This window comes from Myodes glareolus, chromosome 10 (genome assembly GCF_982192425.1).
Source record: "Myodes glareolus chromosome 10, mMyoGla1.1, whole genome shotgun sequence".
Classification (NCBI taxonomy): Eukaryota; Metazoa; Chordata; class Mammalia; order Rodentia; family Cricetidae; genus Myodes; species Myodes glareolus.
Genome location: NC_142035.1, coordinates 5,271,872 through 5,291,095, shown reverse-complemented (window position 1 = coordinate 5,291,095; position 19,224 = coordinate 5,271,872). Strand labels below are relative to the sequence as shown.

Here is a 19,224-nt window from a genome sequence, read left to right as displayed (position 1 = left end):
ACCAGGAAGGTCCAGTTGACTATGGCTATTTTGGGGACTTGTGCTGGCCTCATACACCAGCAAGCCTCCCTGGGTTTGTTATTTTTCCAATATATCTCTGGTCCCCTCGGGCATGTGAGGGAGATCCGGGGAATAGTGGCTATTTCTAGTTCATCTCTGTTACCATTCAGAAACCCGTCAAATGACCTGGCCAGGAAGAGGTAGGCACTGGGGTGGGGGGGATGTATTGCCTAGAAAAGCCAAAGCTTCATTCATTCATTAATCACACATTCGACCTTGCATGTCGAAGTAGTATCGCTCTCAGATACTGTCCCTTAAAATAATCCCAGAGTAAAAGAGCAGGCTAGAAGGGTCAAGTGGAAGAGACCCACTCAAAACGAGGGAAGCAGTGGGCTCCAAGAAGAGATGCAGCTGGGGCCACAAGTACAGGGGGTTACACGCCCTGACGACTCGGGGGTCCGTCCAGGGGTGGGGCTTGCTTTACTTCTCTCAGCTCCCAGAGCAGCTAAGGGAGAAACTGACAGGAAGTAAAAGTTTCCAACAGACCCAAGTCCTGGCCGGGTAGCAGGGTCACCTGAGAAAATGGGCTCGTAGGGGAAGGAAGGTTCGACCTGAGGCTCCCGCCCCGTCTAAGTGCACCCTACAATCCTCCAAGAGAGACCCAAGAGGGGCGAGCGCCCCAACTGTTACTTACAGTCGTCTAAGTCATCCTGCAAGTCCACAAAGTACAGGGGGATCTCTGAAAAATCAAAAGGCACACAAGGAGTTACGCGGAGCGGCGCGGGCGGCAAGTCCCGGGCTCGCGGGGGTGGGACGGGGAGGCTCCCGGGGAGGGGGAGGGGAGCCGCTCGGAGACCCCAGAGCCTGGACCCACTCACCCGCCATCTTGGGATGGGCTGGAGGGCGGGGCTGGAGGCGGAGCGAGACCGAAGGACACGCCCCTCCGCCGCGCTCCGCCCACCCGCCATCTTGGGGATGGGTGGGAGGTGGAGCTAGGGGCGTGGTAATGTCACGATTACGCCCCACCCCCTTCCGCCGACTTCTCAGAGGAGCCGGGGTCGAGCTGGAGGGCGGGGCGAGGCTGAGGCTCCGCCCCTGATGCTCCGCCCACCCATCTGGGAGCCGCGAGCCGGCCGCCCCGCCCTCGCGGCGAAGGTGGCTGCCGAAGTGGGCGGGGAGGTCAGGTGACCCTGCCGGCGTCCCAAGATGGCGGCGGCTGTAGCGCCCGGGAGGCCGAGGGAGCGTACGGGCTGTTGAGGTGACTCCGCGGAGCAAGCGACGGGTCGGCCTGACCGAAGGGCGGCGGCGGAGGCACGGCCGCCCGGCGTGCAGAGCCGGGGCTGGGCGGTGCCACCGGCGGCGGCGCCTGGGGATGCTGGTGCTGGGCCGGGCCTCTCCCTCAACTTAGGGCGGCGGCAGGCCCGCACCCCTGGTCCCAGGACCATGGCGCTGAGGGAACTCAAAGTGTGCCTGCTGGGGGTGAGTGGCGGCGGGCCGGGCCCCGAGGGCGGCGGAGGCCAGGTGGGCGGGTCCCGGCATCCTTGGGCCCCTTGCAACCCTTCCCGCCCTGTGCGGGACGCCGCCCCTCCGCAGACCCCTGGGCCGTCCGGGCCCCCAGGTTGTGCCCCACCCAAGGCCCCGAGGTATCGGGGTGGTCCCCGGCGCCCCGGAGAAGTGTCCTCTTTCCACCCCACAGTGAAGCGGCCCGCGGGTAGTTTCCTTCCAACTTTGCGAGGGACTCCTTTGAAGTTGGCCACGTCTCTCAAAGTTAACCCCCTAGCAGGTCTTTAGGTTTTTATGAGCGCCGTGGCCTCCTTTCTGCAGTGTGGGATACTTTTGAACTTTTGGAACGTCTCTGACACTTCTGCAAGAGTTACTTTCAAAAGTTTACTCTCCTAGTGGAGAAGGGAGGAGTCCATACCAGGAAGCTTCCAGGACTTTGAAGCTTCAGCTTCCGGTCCTCTGTTGGCAGTTTGGCCATTCCAAAGCCTTCTGATGGTCTCCTTCCTGAGTTTCTGTTTTAATGACTGACTGAAAAGAATTCCAATAACTAGATGTTTTTTGCCCCTCTACTAGGGTGGGGCTAGGTTTCATCCGGGATTACTCAGGCCCAGCTTGGAAGCGCAGAGTTTCCTGGTATATGTGAAAAGGCCAGCGTGTTGTCACTTTACTCATGGGGTCTTTTTCTTCTTGGAGGGAGGAGGAGCATCCTAGTTATTGGACCTAAAACTTTGTACATGCTAGGCCAGCCTTGTGTATCCCTAGCTTGTTTCTGTTTTACAGCAGGATCTTAAGGAGCTGCCGAGACTATCCTTGAAGTCTCTGCATAGCCTCAGCAAGCCTTGAACCTGGAACTCCCCCGCTTCAACCTCCCAGATTTGCTGGGATTGTAGGCCTGTACCACTAGGCAGGCCAGCCTGGGTCTTTCAAGAGGTTAAAAACTACAAAACCCTTTTCTAGTACTTTTAAAATATTTTTAAGAACGTTTCCCACTGTGTAGCCATGACTGGCATGGAATTCGCTTTGTAGGCTAAGAAATCTTTGTACCACAGAGATCTGCCTGCCTCTGCATCCCAAGTGCTGGAATCAAAAGCATCCACTACTGGGCCTGGCCCCAGTAATACAGTTTGAAGTAAAATTGTTTCATGGACGCTTTTCTTTGTGTCCCTCAACTTAGAAAATCGACAGATACGGGTGCTTTTTCTAAAATTCCCTACTTTATGCCACAAAGTGGGTTTGGGTGTCTGCAAATAGCAAGCTTTTCCTCAGTCACACATCTTACTCTCCTTCAGGATACTGGTGTGGGTAAATCAAGCATTGTATGGCGGTTCGTGGAAGACAGTTTTGATCCGAATATCAATCCTACCATAGGGTAAGAGAACAAGTTTATTTAATATACTTCTTAGAATGCATGAAAAATCATTTCAAAGAAAAAAATGTGTTGCTGGTGTAACCCGTGTCGTCTTAAGTTCAGTGAAATTTTGAGTTCCAAACCCTCTTGAGCAATGTAATACTGGTGACAGTAATGAAATAATAAATTAACTTCAAAATGCTAGGTGTTTTTGTTTTTTGCTTTTTTTTTTTTTTTTTTTGGTCTCTAGTATTTTTGGTCAGTAAAGTTGACTGTCTAAAGAGGTTTTGAAGGTCTGATTATTTTTCGTTAGGTGTGTGAATGTCAGTTCAGTGGCCACCTTGAAGGCCAGAGGAATCAGATGCCCACGGAGGTGGTTGTGAACTGCCTGCTGTGGGTCCTGGGAACCAAACTCAGGCCCTCTGGAGAGCACTGCTCTTTACTGCTGAGCCATCTCCCCAGCTTCAGAGATTTAACAAGAATCTTTTCTATTTAAATGTCATAGGGGTGATCATGGGATTAATTCTAATTTTTCTGTGTGAGAACTTGAGAACTGTGTAGACTCTACTATTAAATTAAAAGCTTAATTTAATTTAATTACAACTAAATAATGATTATGTACTGTTTATTCTGAAAATCCTGCCAGTCAAGTGGTTTCCTATCTTTAAAGAAAAATTGCGTGTGGCTCATCATCAGGCTGTGCTGTCGTGGTGGTCCTGTAAAGACCATTCTCTGCCTCCTGGGGAGCGACTTCGCTGAGAATTTGTTAAATCTCTGGGTTTCTTACACATTGGAGGGCATGCAGATGAAATCCACCGCTCTGTCTATAGTTGCCATAGCATACTTCCAGAAGAACTGGGTGTGTCTACATGTTTGGAGTTGTCACCTCTCGCTCCTTGGGTCCTGTTGGTACCTGCATTACAAAGTGACAAGAAGTGCGAATGAGTCAGTGAGTGACATAATTCATTCACACCGAGTCACAGCTGGAAACCCAAGGACCACAAATAGTAAATACCACCTCATTTCCTCTCAGATGAGTAGGGAGAAGAAGTGCATGCCATGCCTTGGCCCTGTCAGGCTCCCGCTGTGTCGCAGGCTATTAATATCTTTGCTCATATTTTACAATAAAGACTATAAAGCCCCTTTATCCTAGCTACCTTTCTGCCTCTAACTTTCTCTCCCTTGACTAGCACCCCAGTGATGCATGTACCTCTCTGGAGTTCTGGGTCCCCAGCTTTTCTTCACTTTCTCCTGTCCTGCAGCTCTGCTGCCCATGTATCCTGATGAATTCCTGCAGCATCCCCTCCCCCCACCGTCTTGCTACTTAAGCTGGAAGAGAACCTGCCACTTTGTCAGCTGTCACTCTGTGCAGCCCACTGTCAACACAATTCCACCCCACCCCCCATGTCACTAAATCCACCTCTGGGTACTAGTCATGGTGGGAACCACCACAAACCCAGTGGGTATTTTTCAAAAAGTTTAATTCATTAATTGGATCTCATCCATAAGGTGTTCGGGTATAGCAGGTGTTCTGGATGCTGGTGATTTATATCTGGCATCAGCAAACTCTAGCCTTGTGCCCTGCCTGCTTTGTTTGTAAATAAAGCATTGCTGAAGCAGTCACACTTATCTACTGTTTCCAGGCTGTTCTGACCAAAGGCAGGGGTCCTGTGGCACAGAAAGTCAGGATATGCTATCTGGCACTCTGGCACTTTTATTTATTTTTGCAGCAGGCAAAAATATTTAGACTTAGGTAGGACTAAAACTTAATATGTAGCCTAGGATGACTCAGTCCCCTGAGTGCTGGGATGAGCCATCGTATGTCTACCTGGTACTTTTTAGAATACATTTACTGAACCCTGATTTGGACATACTCTGTTCATATCATATAGCTTCCCTGTCGGTTAAGAGAGAAGCAAGTTCTATAACTATTGTGTGGAAAATGATTCTTTAGCATGTCTCTGTGATGTCAGCACAAAGCAGGGCCTGACCTGCGTAGGGTTGCCTGATTCCTGCGGGGCCCGTGGAAAATGGGAAGCACTTAATAACACTGACATTTAAATACTGAAAGATGAGTGGAAGGAAGTTTAGAAACTGTGTTTGCAGAGGAGTATGTCACTTGGTAGGAGTGAGAGGTGGCAAGAAGTAATCTGAACAGCCCTGGGAGTTTGAAGGGCCAGCCAGGTAGAAAAGGGTCTGAATTGAGTGAGGACAGAGAGTAAGATAAGGAAGAGTGGCCAACGAGGCTGTTGAGACAAAGATCGGGCAAGGAGCCTTAAAGATGGGGAGTGAGCCACCATGATTGATGCAAAGCAGGTGTAATGGAGTGAGGTTCCTTGTCTTCTCTGGTTCCTTCCCTCCACCTGAGGCTGCCTTTTTCACTGGTACTGCTTGGCCTCTCTTACTGCTGAAGTAAGCCTTGGGCTTCTTCAAATCGTGTCCTCTTTGTTCCCAAAACATCCTTTCACCTGGGTCATGTGATCCAACTTCAGCTTCTCCTAGCCTTTTCCTTGGCCACTGATGCAGAGCCATGGTTTAGACTTAGCTCCCTAAAGAAGTGGATGTCTCTCCTCTGCTCCTCAAATGTCTTCTTCCCTGATGGCCCAAATGAGTTAGAGAATAGGGAAGAGCCTTGGCCGCAGAGAACCTTCTTGTTTGTGGACTTGACTTGCGACCTCAGTGAGTGCTCTCAGTGGACACTGGCTGGGTGAATTTCCACTCCAGTGACCAGGCTGCTGTTGGATTTGTCTGGCTCATACCTGCTTTGTGGAGTTTGATGAGGAGTCACTGAAGATTCACTGGTTTAGCATAGAAAGTATTGGTAAGTGTTGGCGGTAGCTGGTAAGACATCAACTACATGCTATATATAATTCCATCCCTCAAGAAACACATGAGGAGGATGAGGACCCCATTAAAGTCACTACTGTGATGAGCTGTAATAATCCTTAGAAGCTCATTGTGTCCCTTGGGTGTGCTGGAATAGACAGGTTGCCATCACTGTGGGCAGGTGGGTGGGTCCCACACTGTTAACACCAAATTCTCTCCTAAGAGCCAACCTGGAAGAGATTCTACTCACCAGGTAGCCTGTGCCCATACGTGATCCACAGATGCCTGGGAGCTCTGCGTGCTTGTGACTGTACTTGTAAGCAACCACTGGAAGGCTTGGATCCCTGTTCCTCTTTTCCTGGGGAGGGAGCAGGACTAGCATGTCCTCAGATACCAAAGTTACACCTTCTCCTCCTCCCAGCCAGTCACCACAGTTCTCATCCAAACCTCCACAGTGTCACCTGACATGGAGGACTTCAGAATGAAACACAAGACACCTCTGGATTGTGGCTCTGCCACTTGCTAGCCACTTAGTTAGCCAATGGCAGTTAAATCTATAATCTGTTTCTTCAACAAAGTAAGGGGTAGTGGGACCACCTTCTTATTGTTGGGAGGATTCAAAATAATGCAGGTAAAGTGTGAAGCAAAGGACTGGAGAGACATTGGAGTCAATAAATGACACAGCTGTTATTATATCTTGATTTTTTTTTTAATGCTTTATGATTGAACAGAAGGACTCAACCTTCTAGGCTGGCATCCTGTAAGTTGTATCCCCAGTGTGCTTGGTCTCTAGGAAAGTGAAGGCAGGAGGATGGGAAGTTGCAGGCCAGCCTGGACTACATAACAAGCTCCTCTAGGACTGGGTGGGGTGGGGTGGAGAAGAGCAGTAGTTTTACAGAAAAGAATGGTGTCCTAGGGCTTTTAAGTTCATCTAACAGCCCTGTCTATGTCTACTTAGACCCATTTCTTAGAGGCGACCGCTGTTGCCATGGTGTGCAGCTATTTTCTGATCTGTCCTCCAATTCTCCTCACAGGCACACACACACTGCACCCCTCCTCCCACCCCCACCACCAATTTTAGACATTATCTACTGATTTTCTCTTTAAAATGTGGGTCCTAGCTATCCTCCCACCCCCTGTACATTTGTCTTCCCCACATTTTGCTATTACAGTTCTGCCATTGAACCACAGCATGGTGAATGTTTAAATATACACCCTCACGCTCACACTAGGCCAGCTGCGTATTTCCCAGCTCTCAATGTACTTAGTTGTTGTGGACTTGTTAAGCTCTTTGTGCCTGTATTTGCATATTGGGAGTACTCTGTGATACCTTATAGAGATGGTTGTGAGAATTGGGTTAATGTATATGAACATGGTGCAGAATGGCTCGAGGTGTACAGTAAACATCTTAGCAGTCGTTATTTCATAATAAGCCTGTAAAGCTTAGAGTTTAGGTGAATGAAATTAGACTGTAACCCTACTGCTTTTGAGTATTGTGAAAAATGTGTGTACATTGGAGTTCCATTGGGTGTAAAGCACAGTTGAGGTCTGTGCCGGATGCTATGTTCTCACTGAGGACTGTTACTTAGAATTCTGCGGTGAACATTCTTTAATGTGCCTTGTGTGCCCTTGTGAATTTCTAGGGGCACACACACAGGCACATACAGCCCTTGCCATGACACCACTGCATCACAGAGCTGTGCATATTCAGTTCTAGTGGGTATCTTGAAGTATTCTCATCCACTGGCAGTTCTTGGGTGCTTGAATTCTCTGACCCTCCACAGCTTGTGTAATATGGCTCTTACTAGCATCACCTAGTCGCTCTTCTCAGGCAGAGGGGGCTGTCTTGTTCTAGTTTCTGTTTCTCTGGTGACTGCAGAGACTGAATGTTTCAGCATTGTGTTCAAACCATGGACTATTTGCTGGTCACTCACTGCCTCACATGTGTCACTCTGTCATCTGTGTTTGGTGGTTTTGTGTCCCATTGTGTGACAAGCCTTTGCCATCTGTGAATGACTTTCCGGTGAGCAGAGTTCTCTCCTTGATTGTGTTCACACCCATTGCTTGACCTCTGCAGTTCCACCCTTGCACCTACCCAGGCAGCTACTAAGAAGCTTCTATCAGTTTTCTTGATCTTCAGATAATTCAGCTACTGGTTATATACTTCTAATAATGTTTTGTCTTGGAGCCTTTTTTTTTGAGATTTAACCCATATTACTAAATGTATTACTAGCATGTACCTTTATATTACTAAGTAGTGTTTCATTGCATGGAATATACCAAAATGTATTCACTGGCTAGTTGATAAACTAAAATAGAGTTTACAATTTTTTGCTGTTATTAATAAAACGTATCTATTTGGACATAAGTTTTCATTCAGATATATATCTCAAGTTATATTATCTAGAAGTGCCATTTCTGGGTCATGCACTAAATATTTATTTAATTTTCATTAAGAAACTTTCAGATTTTTCCAAAATAGTCATATCATCTAGGTGTGGTGATACACACCTTTAATTCTTGCACTTAAGAGGTAGAGGCAGGAGGAGCAGTGGATTCAAGGTCAGCCTGTTGTAAGTAGTAAGTTCAAGGCCAGCCAGCCAGCGCTGTGTAGTGAGACCCTGTCACAAAGCAAATACTCATTTTGTGTTCCATCCAGGACTGTGTGTAAGTTGGGATGATTCCACAGCTTTCCGAATCTGTCAGTCCTTTCTGAAATGCCGGCCACCCTCTTGGGTCTGTAATGCATTACACTGGTTTTGTTTTGCAACTCCCTACTACTGCCCAAGGGTGTGCTCTTCTTGTCCTGCGCTTTTATTGGTCTAGTTCGAAGTGTGTTGTTTCATTTCTACCCATCAGTAGTGTTTTGTGTCTTACCAGTATCTTAAGAAGAACAGTTTCTTTCTGTTCTGTTCATGGCATCAGCTTGTGTCCTATATATCCAAGACCAGGATTTTCTCCTATACTCTAGATTTTGATTTTTAGTTTTAGTTTTGTTTCTGTGTTTTAAGACAGTCTCAATAGGTATCCCTGACTGGCCTAGAACTCAGAGAGATACACTGTCTCTGCACACATTTAATGCTGGGATTAAAATGTGTGCCGCCCAGCCCAGCCCTTGATCTAGAATTTCTGTAACTTTGTTCTAAGATTGACCTGTGGTCTGTTTGTCTTACTGTGCTTGCTGTGTGAGGTAGTACTTTCCCCATGGTCACTCTGGGCATTGGTTGTTGGGAGCTCAGCTTCTGTTCATGCCTTTGCACCTTTGTCAGGAATGGGCTGATACGGAGGGGAGGTTGGTTCCCATTTTAGAAATGTGGCAGTTACTGAATTGTATTACTTTTTAAATTTGTTTTGTTCTTGTAGGCACTTTGGATATGTGTATAGATTTTTAGGGACACAATGCCTAATTCTTTGAACATATACTGAAAATCTGACTGGGAACCTTCTGACTAGTTTAGGGGAATTGATAACCTAATGATATTTGTTCTGCCCTGGCCATGAACATGATGATTCCTCTGTTCCTTAGGTCTCAGAGTATATGCACTCTTCCTCTTTCATGCGCTTGCCTTCTCTCTTTCAACACATGGACAGACAGACAGACAGACAGACAGACACACACACACACACACACACACACACACACACACACCTTAAATTCACCTTATAGTCAAAGCTGATTTTGACTTTCTAGTCCTGTTCTCTCTGTCTCATTAGATCCTTTTTTTCCTGTTAGCATTTTTAGTTGTCACTGTACAAGCTTTATATATATTTTACTGAGTTTATCTCAAAATGCTTCATGGCTTTTGTTTGCTTTGCTTTGGGATTCTTTGTTGGTTTGGGACTTTTTTCTTTTTGGAGCAGGCTGTTTGGGAACAGGGTCTTGATGTGTATCCTAAGCTGTCCTAAAACTCATAATCTTCCAGCTTCACTTTGCTACTATAGATAGTCTTTCTTCATTTTAATTGCATGCTGATAACGTGTAGACACAAATTGCTGTGGCTTTGCCTAATTGTGTTAGCTAAGACAATTTTTCTGAGAATTCCTTGGGCTTTTCTGTGGTACACAGTTAGTCACTGTGGTCAGGCACTTCTGCCTTTCTAGTTCACACACATTTGCTTTTTCTTCTACTTCCTTACTACACCAAGGAGATAGGTGTAATAAAGTTAGGGTCCACCATTGAGGTGTGGACAGCCAGGCCCTTTGTCTTCCTAACCTTGTAGCAAAAGGGACTTATCTGGCCTTTTTATAGTTAAACTCAATGGCTGCTCCTGCTGCAGGCTATGGATGCCTTCTCTACCCAGAGTTAATAAGAAATTGGTTTTGATTTTATTAGGATATACATATGTATTTCCTCTTTTTGGCCTAGAACCTCCTCTATCCTAGAGAAGGTTGTGTGTTTACTATTGTGTGAGGTGTTAGATGAATGGATGTTAGCAAAGACATGCTTATTAATAGGGGTGTTTTATGTTGCCTGCACTGAAAAGAGTATTTGAACTCTGAATGATGGTAACCTTTATTTTTTGCTTAGAGTGTTGTGAAGTCTTTGTTCTGAGTGTCTGTATGTACCATGATTTCTTGATACGCACTCCAACCCCACCCTCACCTCCACTCCCAGTAAGAGTGCTTGGTCTGAATCTGCTTGGGTAGAATTTAGGCTCCCTGCATTCTGTTTGCATATCTTAAACTTAACCTGTTGATAGGTAGGTATTTCAAGCAAGCATCTTACAAGTTTCATTCAAGTAAGTTTGCTCTTATATGCACTCTCCTAACTTGAACTTAGCCTTTATGGCTTCATGGAGTGTTTAGACCTATAGTAGCTACATAGTAGAGTTGCTACTAACCACATGTAAAATTAGGGTTTTTAGGCATGCTGTCTACATTTTAGTTCTTGTCAGGAATGTTGTGGTACTAGTTTAGACCCTTTGTGTATGGTAGCTGTCAGCATGGTTTGGTTTAAATCTGCCATCTTGCTGCCTTTTCCTGTGTCTATGATTCCATTTTATTTCCACTGCCATCTTGTCTGACTACCTCCTATACAATGATGAAGATGAAAACTGCTGTTGCCTAGGGTTACAGTCTCTGAATCACAGTTTGTGTTCAAACAATAGCATGGCTTTGCGTGCTTTGTAGGTGCCTATAAGCACCTTCTGTAGCTTTTATGCTTTGTTTTCAGGGGACTGCAGTGAGCTTGTTGTACAGTAGTGGTCTTTTATAGATGCTGTTCATCTTTTCCATTCTCCATCCTTGTGCCAATAATACAATCTCTCTTTTTTCTTTTTAATCTTCATAAAAAGTTGCAATGTCCAGTGTTGGTTGAATGTTCTGTGATTCAAGAATGTCTTGGCTGCTTTGGGTCTGTTACATTTCCATATAAATGTTAGCAATCATATCATCTGTTTTGGCACACACCAACATGATGACCCTTACTGTGGTTTTGACTAGCCTTCCATTGAATTTACAGATCCATTTAGAGAGAAATGACATGGTAATACTAAATGCTGTAGCTTATGAATATGGATTATCCTTCCGTTCCCTGGGCTTTTGTAGTCTCTGTTTTCTCTGTAGTGGATCTGCACATCTGTCATTAGAGTTATTTCAAGGGGGTTGATGTTTTTAATGCACTATTTTGCTGTGAAAGTGGTAGCTGATTCAAAGTTTATGGTGTCTTCTTCTTGTTGTTGTTGTCTTGCTTTGTGTGGTGGGGTTTGGTATGTAACCTTGAGCTTGGAACCGCCTTACCTTAGCCTTCAAAGTGCTGTGAGAAAGGCACGTACCCCCACACATAACAACATCTTGGGTTTTGAGCTTCTCTCCAATGACCTTTCTGAATTTGCTTATGAATTCACTTCCATATGAACAGTTTTTTTGTGTTTTCTGTGCACATTTTTCTGCCATCTGGGAGTGGGGCTTTGTTATAGTAACTCCTAAGCCTTTGACTTGTTATTTCTGTTTTTGTTGGTTTCAGCGGATTTCCTTAACAATGTCGATGAGAATGAGTAGTGACTGAGTACTCTGACAGCGCTGTGATGGTGCTGGGAGAGCATTCACTGAGCTACCATGCGATATGGTCGTTCACTAGAGGATTTTTCTGTGCACATCCTTACCACATTGTTCAAAGAAGATGTTGTTTGCTAAGATCTTACTAGTTTGGTAGTGTGGACTTTGTGAACATGTTTTTCTATCTGTACGAGGCTGACCACATGATATGTAATATCTTGTTAGATTTTGTGGTTTGGTTTGGCTTGATTTTTTTTTTTTTTGATGCAGGGTTTCTTTGTGTAACAGGCTATCCTGCAACTCATTTTGTAGACCAGGCTGTCCTCGAACTCACAGAGATCCACCTGCCTCTGCCTCCCAAGTGCTGGGATTAAAGGCATGTGCCAACACTCTCCAGCTCTTTGTTGAATTTTTATAGGATTCATCCATGCAGGTTTTTTTTCAAAGTTTATTAAATTATGAAAGTTTCCATTTCCGCCCCTCCTCCCAACACCCTCCCACTCCCCCCTCCCTCATCCGTGCAATTTTTATATGTCACTGATGTCTTAGTTGCTTTACTTGCTCTAACACAGTGGTTCTCAACCTGTGGGTCACAACATCTTTGACAAACATCTATCTCCAAAAATGTTTACATTATGATTCATAATAGTACTAGCAACAATTAATTTTATAGTTGAGATCAGCACAACATGACTGTGTAGAGGGGTCTCTGTATTAGGAGGCCGACAGCCACCACTCTTAACAGAATCCCTGTCAAGAAACATCTTAAGGGAGAAAGAGTTGGTTTCAGCTATTTAAGGTGATATGGTCCGAGATGATGGAGGAGTCATAGTAGCAGCTTAGAACAGCTGATCACACCACATCTACAGTCAGGAAGGAGAGAGCTTGTGGTCTTCTTACTTTCTCTTTTTCCGTTTTCTTCAGTCTGGGACCCCTTCATGGTTTTCCATCCTCAGGTAATCCAATCTAAAAGCTCCTCATAGCCATGCCCATAGACTTGTGTCTGTCAAGTTGACAGTATTAACCATCACAAGCTCACCCCTGGACAACTCGATACCCAACCATAGTACCTTTAAGCTATAACATTCCACCCTCTTCCCATAGACTCATGGGCATCTCAGGTGCAGAGTGTATCCAGTCTAGCTTCTGACGGTCGGTCTCGTAATCATTAACAGTCCCAACAATGCTAAGGGTCTAAGTTTCTTAAACTCAAGGCAATTTCTTAATTGTAAGCTCCTAAAAAATAAAACTAAGTTACATAGTTCCAATATCCAGTGGCATAAAGTAAATAGTTACAATTCCAAAAGCTGGGAATGGAAGAATAGCAAGGAAAGGCTAGGTCAAAGCAAAACCAGACCTAGCATTATAAACACCAAATTCTGCAGCTCAGCGCCTGGATTCTGAAGCCCATAACGGAATAATATCGACTCCAAAGGACTTGGTTAGCACCACTTCTACCAATCTGCTGCCTATAATACCCATAGCCTCTCTATTTGGCCAACTCCACACTGTAACCTGCACCTTTCCTCTGTGGATGGTCTGTTGTCTGTTAATATCTTAGGATCCGTTGCAACTTAGGCCTTACCTTCACAACTGACACTGTGACACATCTGGCCTTGGTGGCTTTCTGAAACCTTGGTAGAGGATTCTATGGTCCTCCTTGGTCTTAAAACACGGACACTAAATATAGTCTTGCTTCCTTTTTTTTAATATTTTTATGGTTTATTTAACTTTATTTTATGTGCATTGGTGTGAAGGTGTCAGATCCCCTGAAACCGGATCTTCAGACAGTTGTGAGCTGCCATGTGGGTGCTGGGAATTGAACCCGGGTCCTCTACAAAAGCAGTCAGTGCTCTTAACCACTGAGCCATCTCTCCAGCCCCTAGTCTTGCTTCCTTGAACTACAGTTGCTTTAGTCTCTTGTCTACTGACCCTGGGGGACACTTCTTGTTTTCTAGCAGAAAACCCCTTTAGACATTCTTACTTTGGGTTTGTGTGTGTGTGTCTGTCTGTCTGTCTGTCTGAATGTCTGAATGTCTGTCTGTATCTGTGTGTAGTCAAGGCTAGCCTCATCTTCAGCTGGCTCAGTACTTCCTTGTCAGCAACACTCCTTTCCTTGCTGAACTTTGTGTTTTTCATGTCTCTGTTCTCACTGCCTGTCCCCTCCTCCCCATCTGAATAAGAGCACCAAGAAGTAGTCGTGCCACATCCCGAATGTTCCCTTGTCTTGAAATTAATCCATTATTTTCAAATTCAGCCTCAGTAAGGTTCTCAGGACCCAACCAGAATATAGCCAGAATATATCTTTCATGGCCTTTAGCTCAGTTCCCAGTTGCTCTCTGAAACTTCATGAGCTAGCCCTTCACTGTTTGCATGGCTCTCTGTACTCTGGTCTACTAGATACCCAGTAGGCTCTGCACAGCTTCTGTGGCACACAGCTGCAGACTCCCTTTCCTCCTGCTAATAGTCTCCAGAGCCTACAAATCACAATGTCAGATTTATCACAACAGCAAACCCATTACTCAGTACCTTTTTTATTCCTTTCTCTGTTGCCATTACAGCATAGTGAGGAAGAGTTTATCTCATCTTGTCATCTGAGGAGCTGTAGTCTGTGATAGGGGAGTCACAGAGGCAGAGCCACAGTGCTGCTGCTGGGGCACTTCTACTTTGTGTTTGTCACCCCCATCAGCTAACCCTGTCTGCAAACTCCTCCCATCCTGTCCAGAGGCTTGTCTCCTAGGTGTCCAGCTCCTTTCAAGCTGATGGTTCTAAGCATCACATTTGACTTCACTTGCCTGTCACTTGCTGGATTTGTGTGTATACAAGTGAGACTGTGATGTCATCTCTTTTTGGAACAAACACTTATCAGATTTGTATCAAAGTTGTGATTATTCAGTAACCTTGCTTGCATGAAGCACTCCTAATTCCTCAAATTATTAGTAAAATTTTTCAGTGTTTCCATCTGAGCTTCAAGCACTGCTTGTGTAATAGAGTTAATTGAGGAGTGAATTACGTTCATAGTTCTAAGATTGTTCATATGCAAATTACTCTCTTACTTCTGACTCTGGTTTTGGTAGATTGCATTCTTTAATGATTTTAACTCTTTTGGTTTTTTTGAGACAAGGTTTCTCTGTAGCTTTGAAGCCTGTCCTGAAACTAGCTCTTGTAGACCAGGCTGGCCTCCAACTCACAGACATCTGCCTGTTTCTGCATCCCAAGTGCTGGGATTAAAAGTGTGCACCACCACTGCCAGGCAATATTCAGTCTTTTGTTGCATATTCTGCTGGCTAATTTTATGCCAACTTGATCCAGGCTAGAGTCATCTGAGAGGAGAGAACCTCAGTTGAGAAAATTCCTCCGTAAGATTGGGCTCTAGGCTGGCCTGTAGAACATTTTCGTAATTCATGATTGATGGGGCAAGGGCCCAGCCCATTGTGGGTGGGATCATCCCTGGGATGGTGGTCCAGATTCTATAAGAAACCATGCTGAGTGAACCATAAAGCAGCACCCCTGCTTTAGTTCCTGCCTACAGGCTCCTGCCCTGTTTAGAGTTTCTGTCTTGACTCTACAACTTGTTTTTGATCAGTGTTTCATCACAGCAATAGTGACCCTAAGACACACACTTTACAAGTTAAACCTTAACTTGCAAGGCTTTTCTTTTTAATTTATTTTTATTACTAGGGGGAGGGAGCCAGGTATGTATATATGAATGCAGGCTCTGCAGAGGCCAGAGGTGTCAGATCCCTGTGAGCTGCCTGCCATGGATGCTGGGAACTGAACTAATGTCCTCTGCAAGAGCGCTATGTCATCTCCTTCAGCTCAGTAAATTTTTGTATTTTGTTATCTTATTGTCATTCAGTTCTAAGTATTTTCTGATTTATTATTGGCTTTATCTTTGATACAAGTGTCATTTAAATATGTGGTTCTCAATCTCAGACATAGAAATAACTTAGTTAATTTTTTATTGGATTACTGACAAAATAGTTGTAAAACAGGAGAACATATTTTCCGTAACTCATCCTTTGAATCCAGTGTGATCTGCAGTCTCTGTCCCATCATGTGGTCCATCTCAGCAAGCATTCTGGATTTCTTGGCAAAGCTTCTGTGCTCTTAGCTGCTGGGGTGTGGCCTGCGATTAGAATTAATTTGTTTGTTTTCTTTTTCTTTCACATTCATCTTCTCTGTTTTCCTTTGTTGGCATTTTAACAGAGAGAATGGGTTAAAACCTTCTGTTGCTGTGAATTTGTCAATTTGTCTCTCATTCTGTGAGCTTTTATCATTTTCCACTTAATAGCACTTGAGTCAGTGTTGTTCCCATGTTGTTCCCATTGAGTCTTTTGTCCCTGAACATGTACGACCCCCATATCTTAAGCATTTTCTCTGTACTGGTTTATATGTTTTGTTTGTTTTTGAAAGAGAGAGAGAGAAAGAGACTGAGACTATAGATATGTGTAGATGCCCACTGTGATTAGACTAGAGGCCCTGGAGCTGGAGTCGAGGTGGTTGTAAGCTGCGTGCTGTGGGTGCTGGGCACTGAATTTGGATCCTCCACAAGAGCAGTATGGGCACTTCACCACTGAGCCATATCTCCAGCCATGTTTTACAGTTTGTAATATGAGCAATGCTGGAAATCTTTGATTATTTTCTAAATATTTTATGGGTCTTTTAGCTGTTGTGAATGAAAATGGTTTGTTTGTTTTTTCATTTTTGTGTACAATATTGTTGGTTTTTATGGACTGACCTTGTCAGCGTATACTCCTGGTAGCCCCATTTATTCTCAAAAGTGTGCTGTGGGCTTTTGGGATCCCTGGAGCACACAGTTATGATTTCAGAGTGGGGCTGTTTTACTCTTTGGTTAGTTTGGGTGGTGGTTCAGTTTAATGATTTGGTTGGGTGTTTTTTATTGTTGTTTGCCCATGCCTTGTTCCCCAGGACTTTTAGCTGGAAACATTGGTGAGAGCTGACATGTTTGCCTTTCCTCAGCCCTGATACTGTAGTGTTGGATGTTTTCTGTAGTACGTAGGGTGACTTTACCCACGAAAGTTGCCAGTTATGAAGAGAAGGAAGTCTCTTTGTATTTCTAGTTGAATAAGCATTTTTGTCAAGAATAACTCTTGAGTTTTGTCTTGATATTTTATGTTCTTAGATGATAATTTTTTTCTCCTTTCTGTGGCGCATTACTGTTTTTATATATTGTATGGAACAGTTATCCCAAGCTTTTGGTACATCGTGTTTTCCGTGGGTTAGTTCGCTGTGGCTGGGCTCAGAGTCTCTTCTGGTTCAGTGACACATCAGCCAGGGCTAAAGGATGCTTGATGACATGGCTGTGGCTGGAGGCCCTTGTGCATCTTCCTTGTTCTCTGCCAGGTAAGCCTGCCCCAACCTCTTAGAGTGGTGCCCTCACAGCATGGAAGAAGGAGGGGGCAGGATGAGATCTGTAGTGTCTTCTCCAGCCTCTTGAGAGTCATTGGCAATGACTTCTGTTAAGAACACAGTTTTACACACTTTCGGACTGTCTCCCACAGTGCAGAAAAGAGGAGTATCTTAGAATCTCCATAAACCGAATTTCTTATAATATAACCCCTGTCTATCTTTGTTACAACCTATACAATGACATCAGACAAACCAAGATTGAGAAATATTGACATGACATGACCTGACAGCTTGTTGGTCATCTCACAGGCTGACAGGTGGAAGACACGCTGAAAAGTTGACTAGGCTGAGGAGAGGAGTCGTGACAACACACTGAGATGCGTGGCTTTGAACTGGGATTTTTTTCCAGAAAGACAACATCAGGACCATTGTCAGAATTCTAATGGGGTCTGAGGACTAGCTGCAGATTCTACAGGAAAGTGCTCTTGTTTGTAGGAGTCATACTAGCCTTCAGGGTGATGCAATGTACCGTGAAGGGTTGGGATAAATACATGCAGCTTCTTCAACTGGAAAATAAATTGTTTTTAATTGCACTTAGCATCTATTTCTGTAGGTTCAAATTGTTTTATTTTGTTGTTTAAAATGGTTGTTTCACTGTGAAGTGTTCCCACATCCTGTCTCAGTGTCATTAAAAGACAACCAACTGCTTGATGTATTAAATGAGAGTAGTGGGTATAGTGCTGTGTGGAGCACAGTGGGGAGGTGGGGGCTGTGGTGGGACACAGTGGGGAGGCGGGGGGTGCTGTGGTGGGACACAGTGGGGAGGTAAGGGGGGAGTGGGGGGGGGCTGTGGTGGAGTACGGTGGGGAGATAGTTGGGGGGATTGTGGTGGAATACAATGGGGAGGTAGTGGGGGTGGACCATAGTGGAACACAGTGGTTGGGGGCAGTAGTGGGGTGGGGATTGCTGCATAGTGAGAGACTCTGACCCTTTACTACAGGAAAAGCCATTGAGTTGTTATCTTGTCACCTGCTCAGCTCAGACCAGCACCCCACTCCATCTGCAGGAGTTCATCAGTCTGCTCATTGACACCTGCTATGGCCAAGTGACTTTACTTACCTCTCAATGAGTAGTTACCTACTTAAACTACGTCATGGAAACTTTATTCAGATCAGGAAGAAAAGAAATAACTTTTATATTCCTTCATGTAAAATGGAGTTTTCCTCTGATGATTGACCCTTACTTATTTTGTAGACCATCTAGCATTTGATGTAGGGCTGTTGTGCACAGGCTTCCTTGGTCGTTATCTGCTGTAGTCTGCATTGCATCCTCACTCCTTCAGCCTTTCCCCAGGACATGTTTCATTTGCCTTTTAGCCCTGAGCCTGAGTATTGAACCCAGGGCCTCGCCTATTCTAAGTAAGTATTATGCAATAGGTTATATCCGCTATCCCCAGAGTCTTGTATTTTTATTTTGAGACAATTTCACAAGTTGCCCAGGTTAACCTTAATGATTCATGTAGCTCAGGTTGGCTTTTAACTTAGGATTCTCCCAAGTAACTCCCAAGAGTAATGAGCAGTCCTGTGCTAGCATGCTGTCATCTTCTTCACTGTTCTATTGCTGTGAAGAGACACCATGACCAAGGCAACACTGTAAAAAGAAAGCATTTAACTGAGGCCTTTCAGTTTTATAGAGGTAGCATGATCATCATAGTGGTAGGCAGATAGGCATGGTGCTGGAACAGTAGCTGGGCTTAGTGTGGGCTTTTGAAACTTCCTAGCCCACATCCAGTGACCACATCTCTCCTCCAACAAAGTCACTCCTCCTAACCCTTCCCAAACAGTTCTACTAACTGTGGACCAAGCATTCAAACACAGGAGCCTATGGGGCCATTCTCATTCAAACTACTACACAGGCCTTTTTTTTTCTTTGAAAGGCAGATTCTTATACTGTAGCCTAGAACTATATATGTAGTCCATACTTGTGTCAAATTCATGATGAGCCTTCATCTAGCTCCATCCTCAAGTACTGTGACTGCAGGCATGAGCCACCACTTCCACCTTTATTTACATAGACGACTACCTTTAGTGTTGGGGTTACAGCTCAGTAGCAAAAATACTTTTCTAGAACATCTAAGCCCTGTGATTATACCCGTGCACATGCGTGCTCGAACGTGC

At 44.8% G+C, this 19,224-nt stretch overlaps 2 protein-coding genes across 14 annotated transcripts in view; one reads left to right on the top strand and one right to left on the bottom strand.

Moving 5' to 3' along the window:
* Positions 1-955, bottom strand: part of LOC125404964 (serine/threonine-protein phosphatase 4 regulatory subunit 1-like) — a 79,702-nt gene extending 78,747 nt beyond the window's left edge. For 3 of the 9 annotated variants that reach the window (XM_048441236.3, XM_087910935.1, XM_087910937.1), the window contains exons 1-2: positions 879-955; positions 695-739 (exon numbers count right to left, since the gene is read on the bottom strand). In XM_048441236.3, the coding sequence (XP_048297193.3) occupies positions 695-739; positions 879-885 (52 nt within the window). In that variant the 5' untranslated portion in view covers positions 886-955. Of the gene's footprint in view, positions 1-694; positions 740-878 lie in introns of those variants that run through there. The other 6 variants (XM_087910931.1, XM_087910932.1, XM_087910938.1 and 3 more) reach the window with 5 other exon arrangements.
* Positions 956-1,182: 227 nt separating this feature from the next.
* Rab22a (RAB22A, member RAS oncogene family) overlaps positions 1,183-19,224 on the top strand; it is a 48,538-nt gene continuing 30,496 nt past the window's right edge. For 2 of the 5 annotated variants that reach the window (XM_085696941.2, XM_085696937.2), the window contains exons 1-2: positions 1,183-1,479; positions 2,793-2,872. Coding sequence is in view for 4 of the 5 variants with exons in the window: in XM_085696937.2 (XP_085553063.2) it covers positions 1,444-1,479; positions 2,793-2,872 (116 nt within the window). In the remaining variant the exon portion in view is untranslated. The remainder of the gene's footprint in view (positions 1,480-2,792; positions 2,873-19,224) is intronic. The other 3 variants (XM_085696938.2, XM_085696939.2, XM_085696940.2) reach the window with 2 other exon arrangements.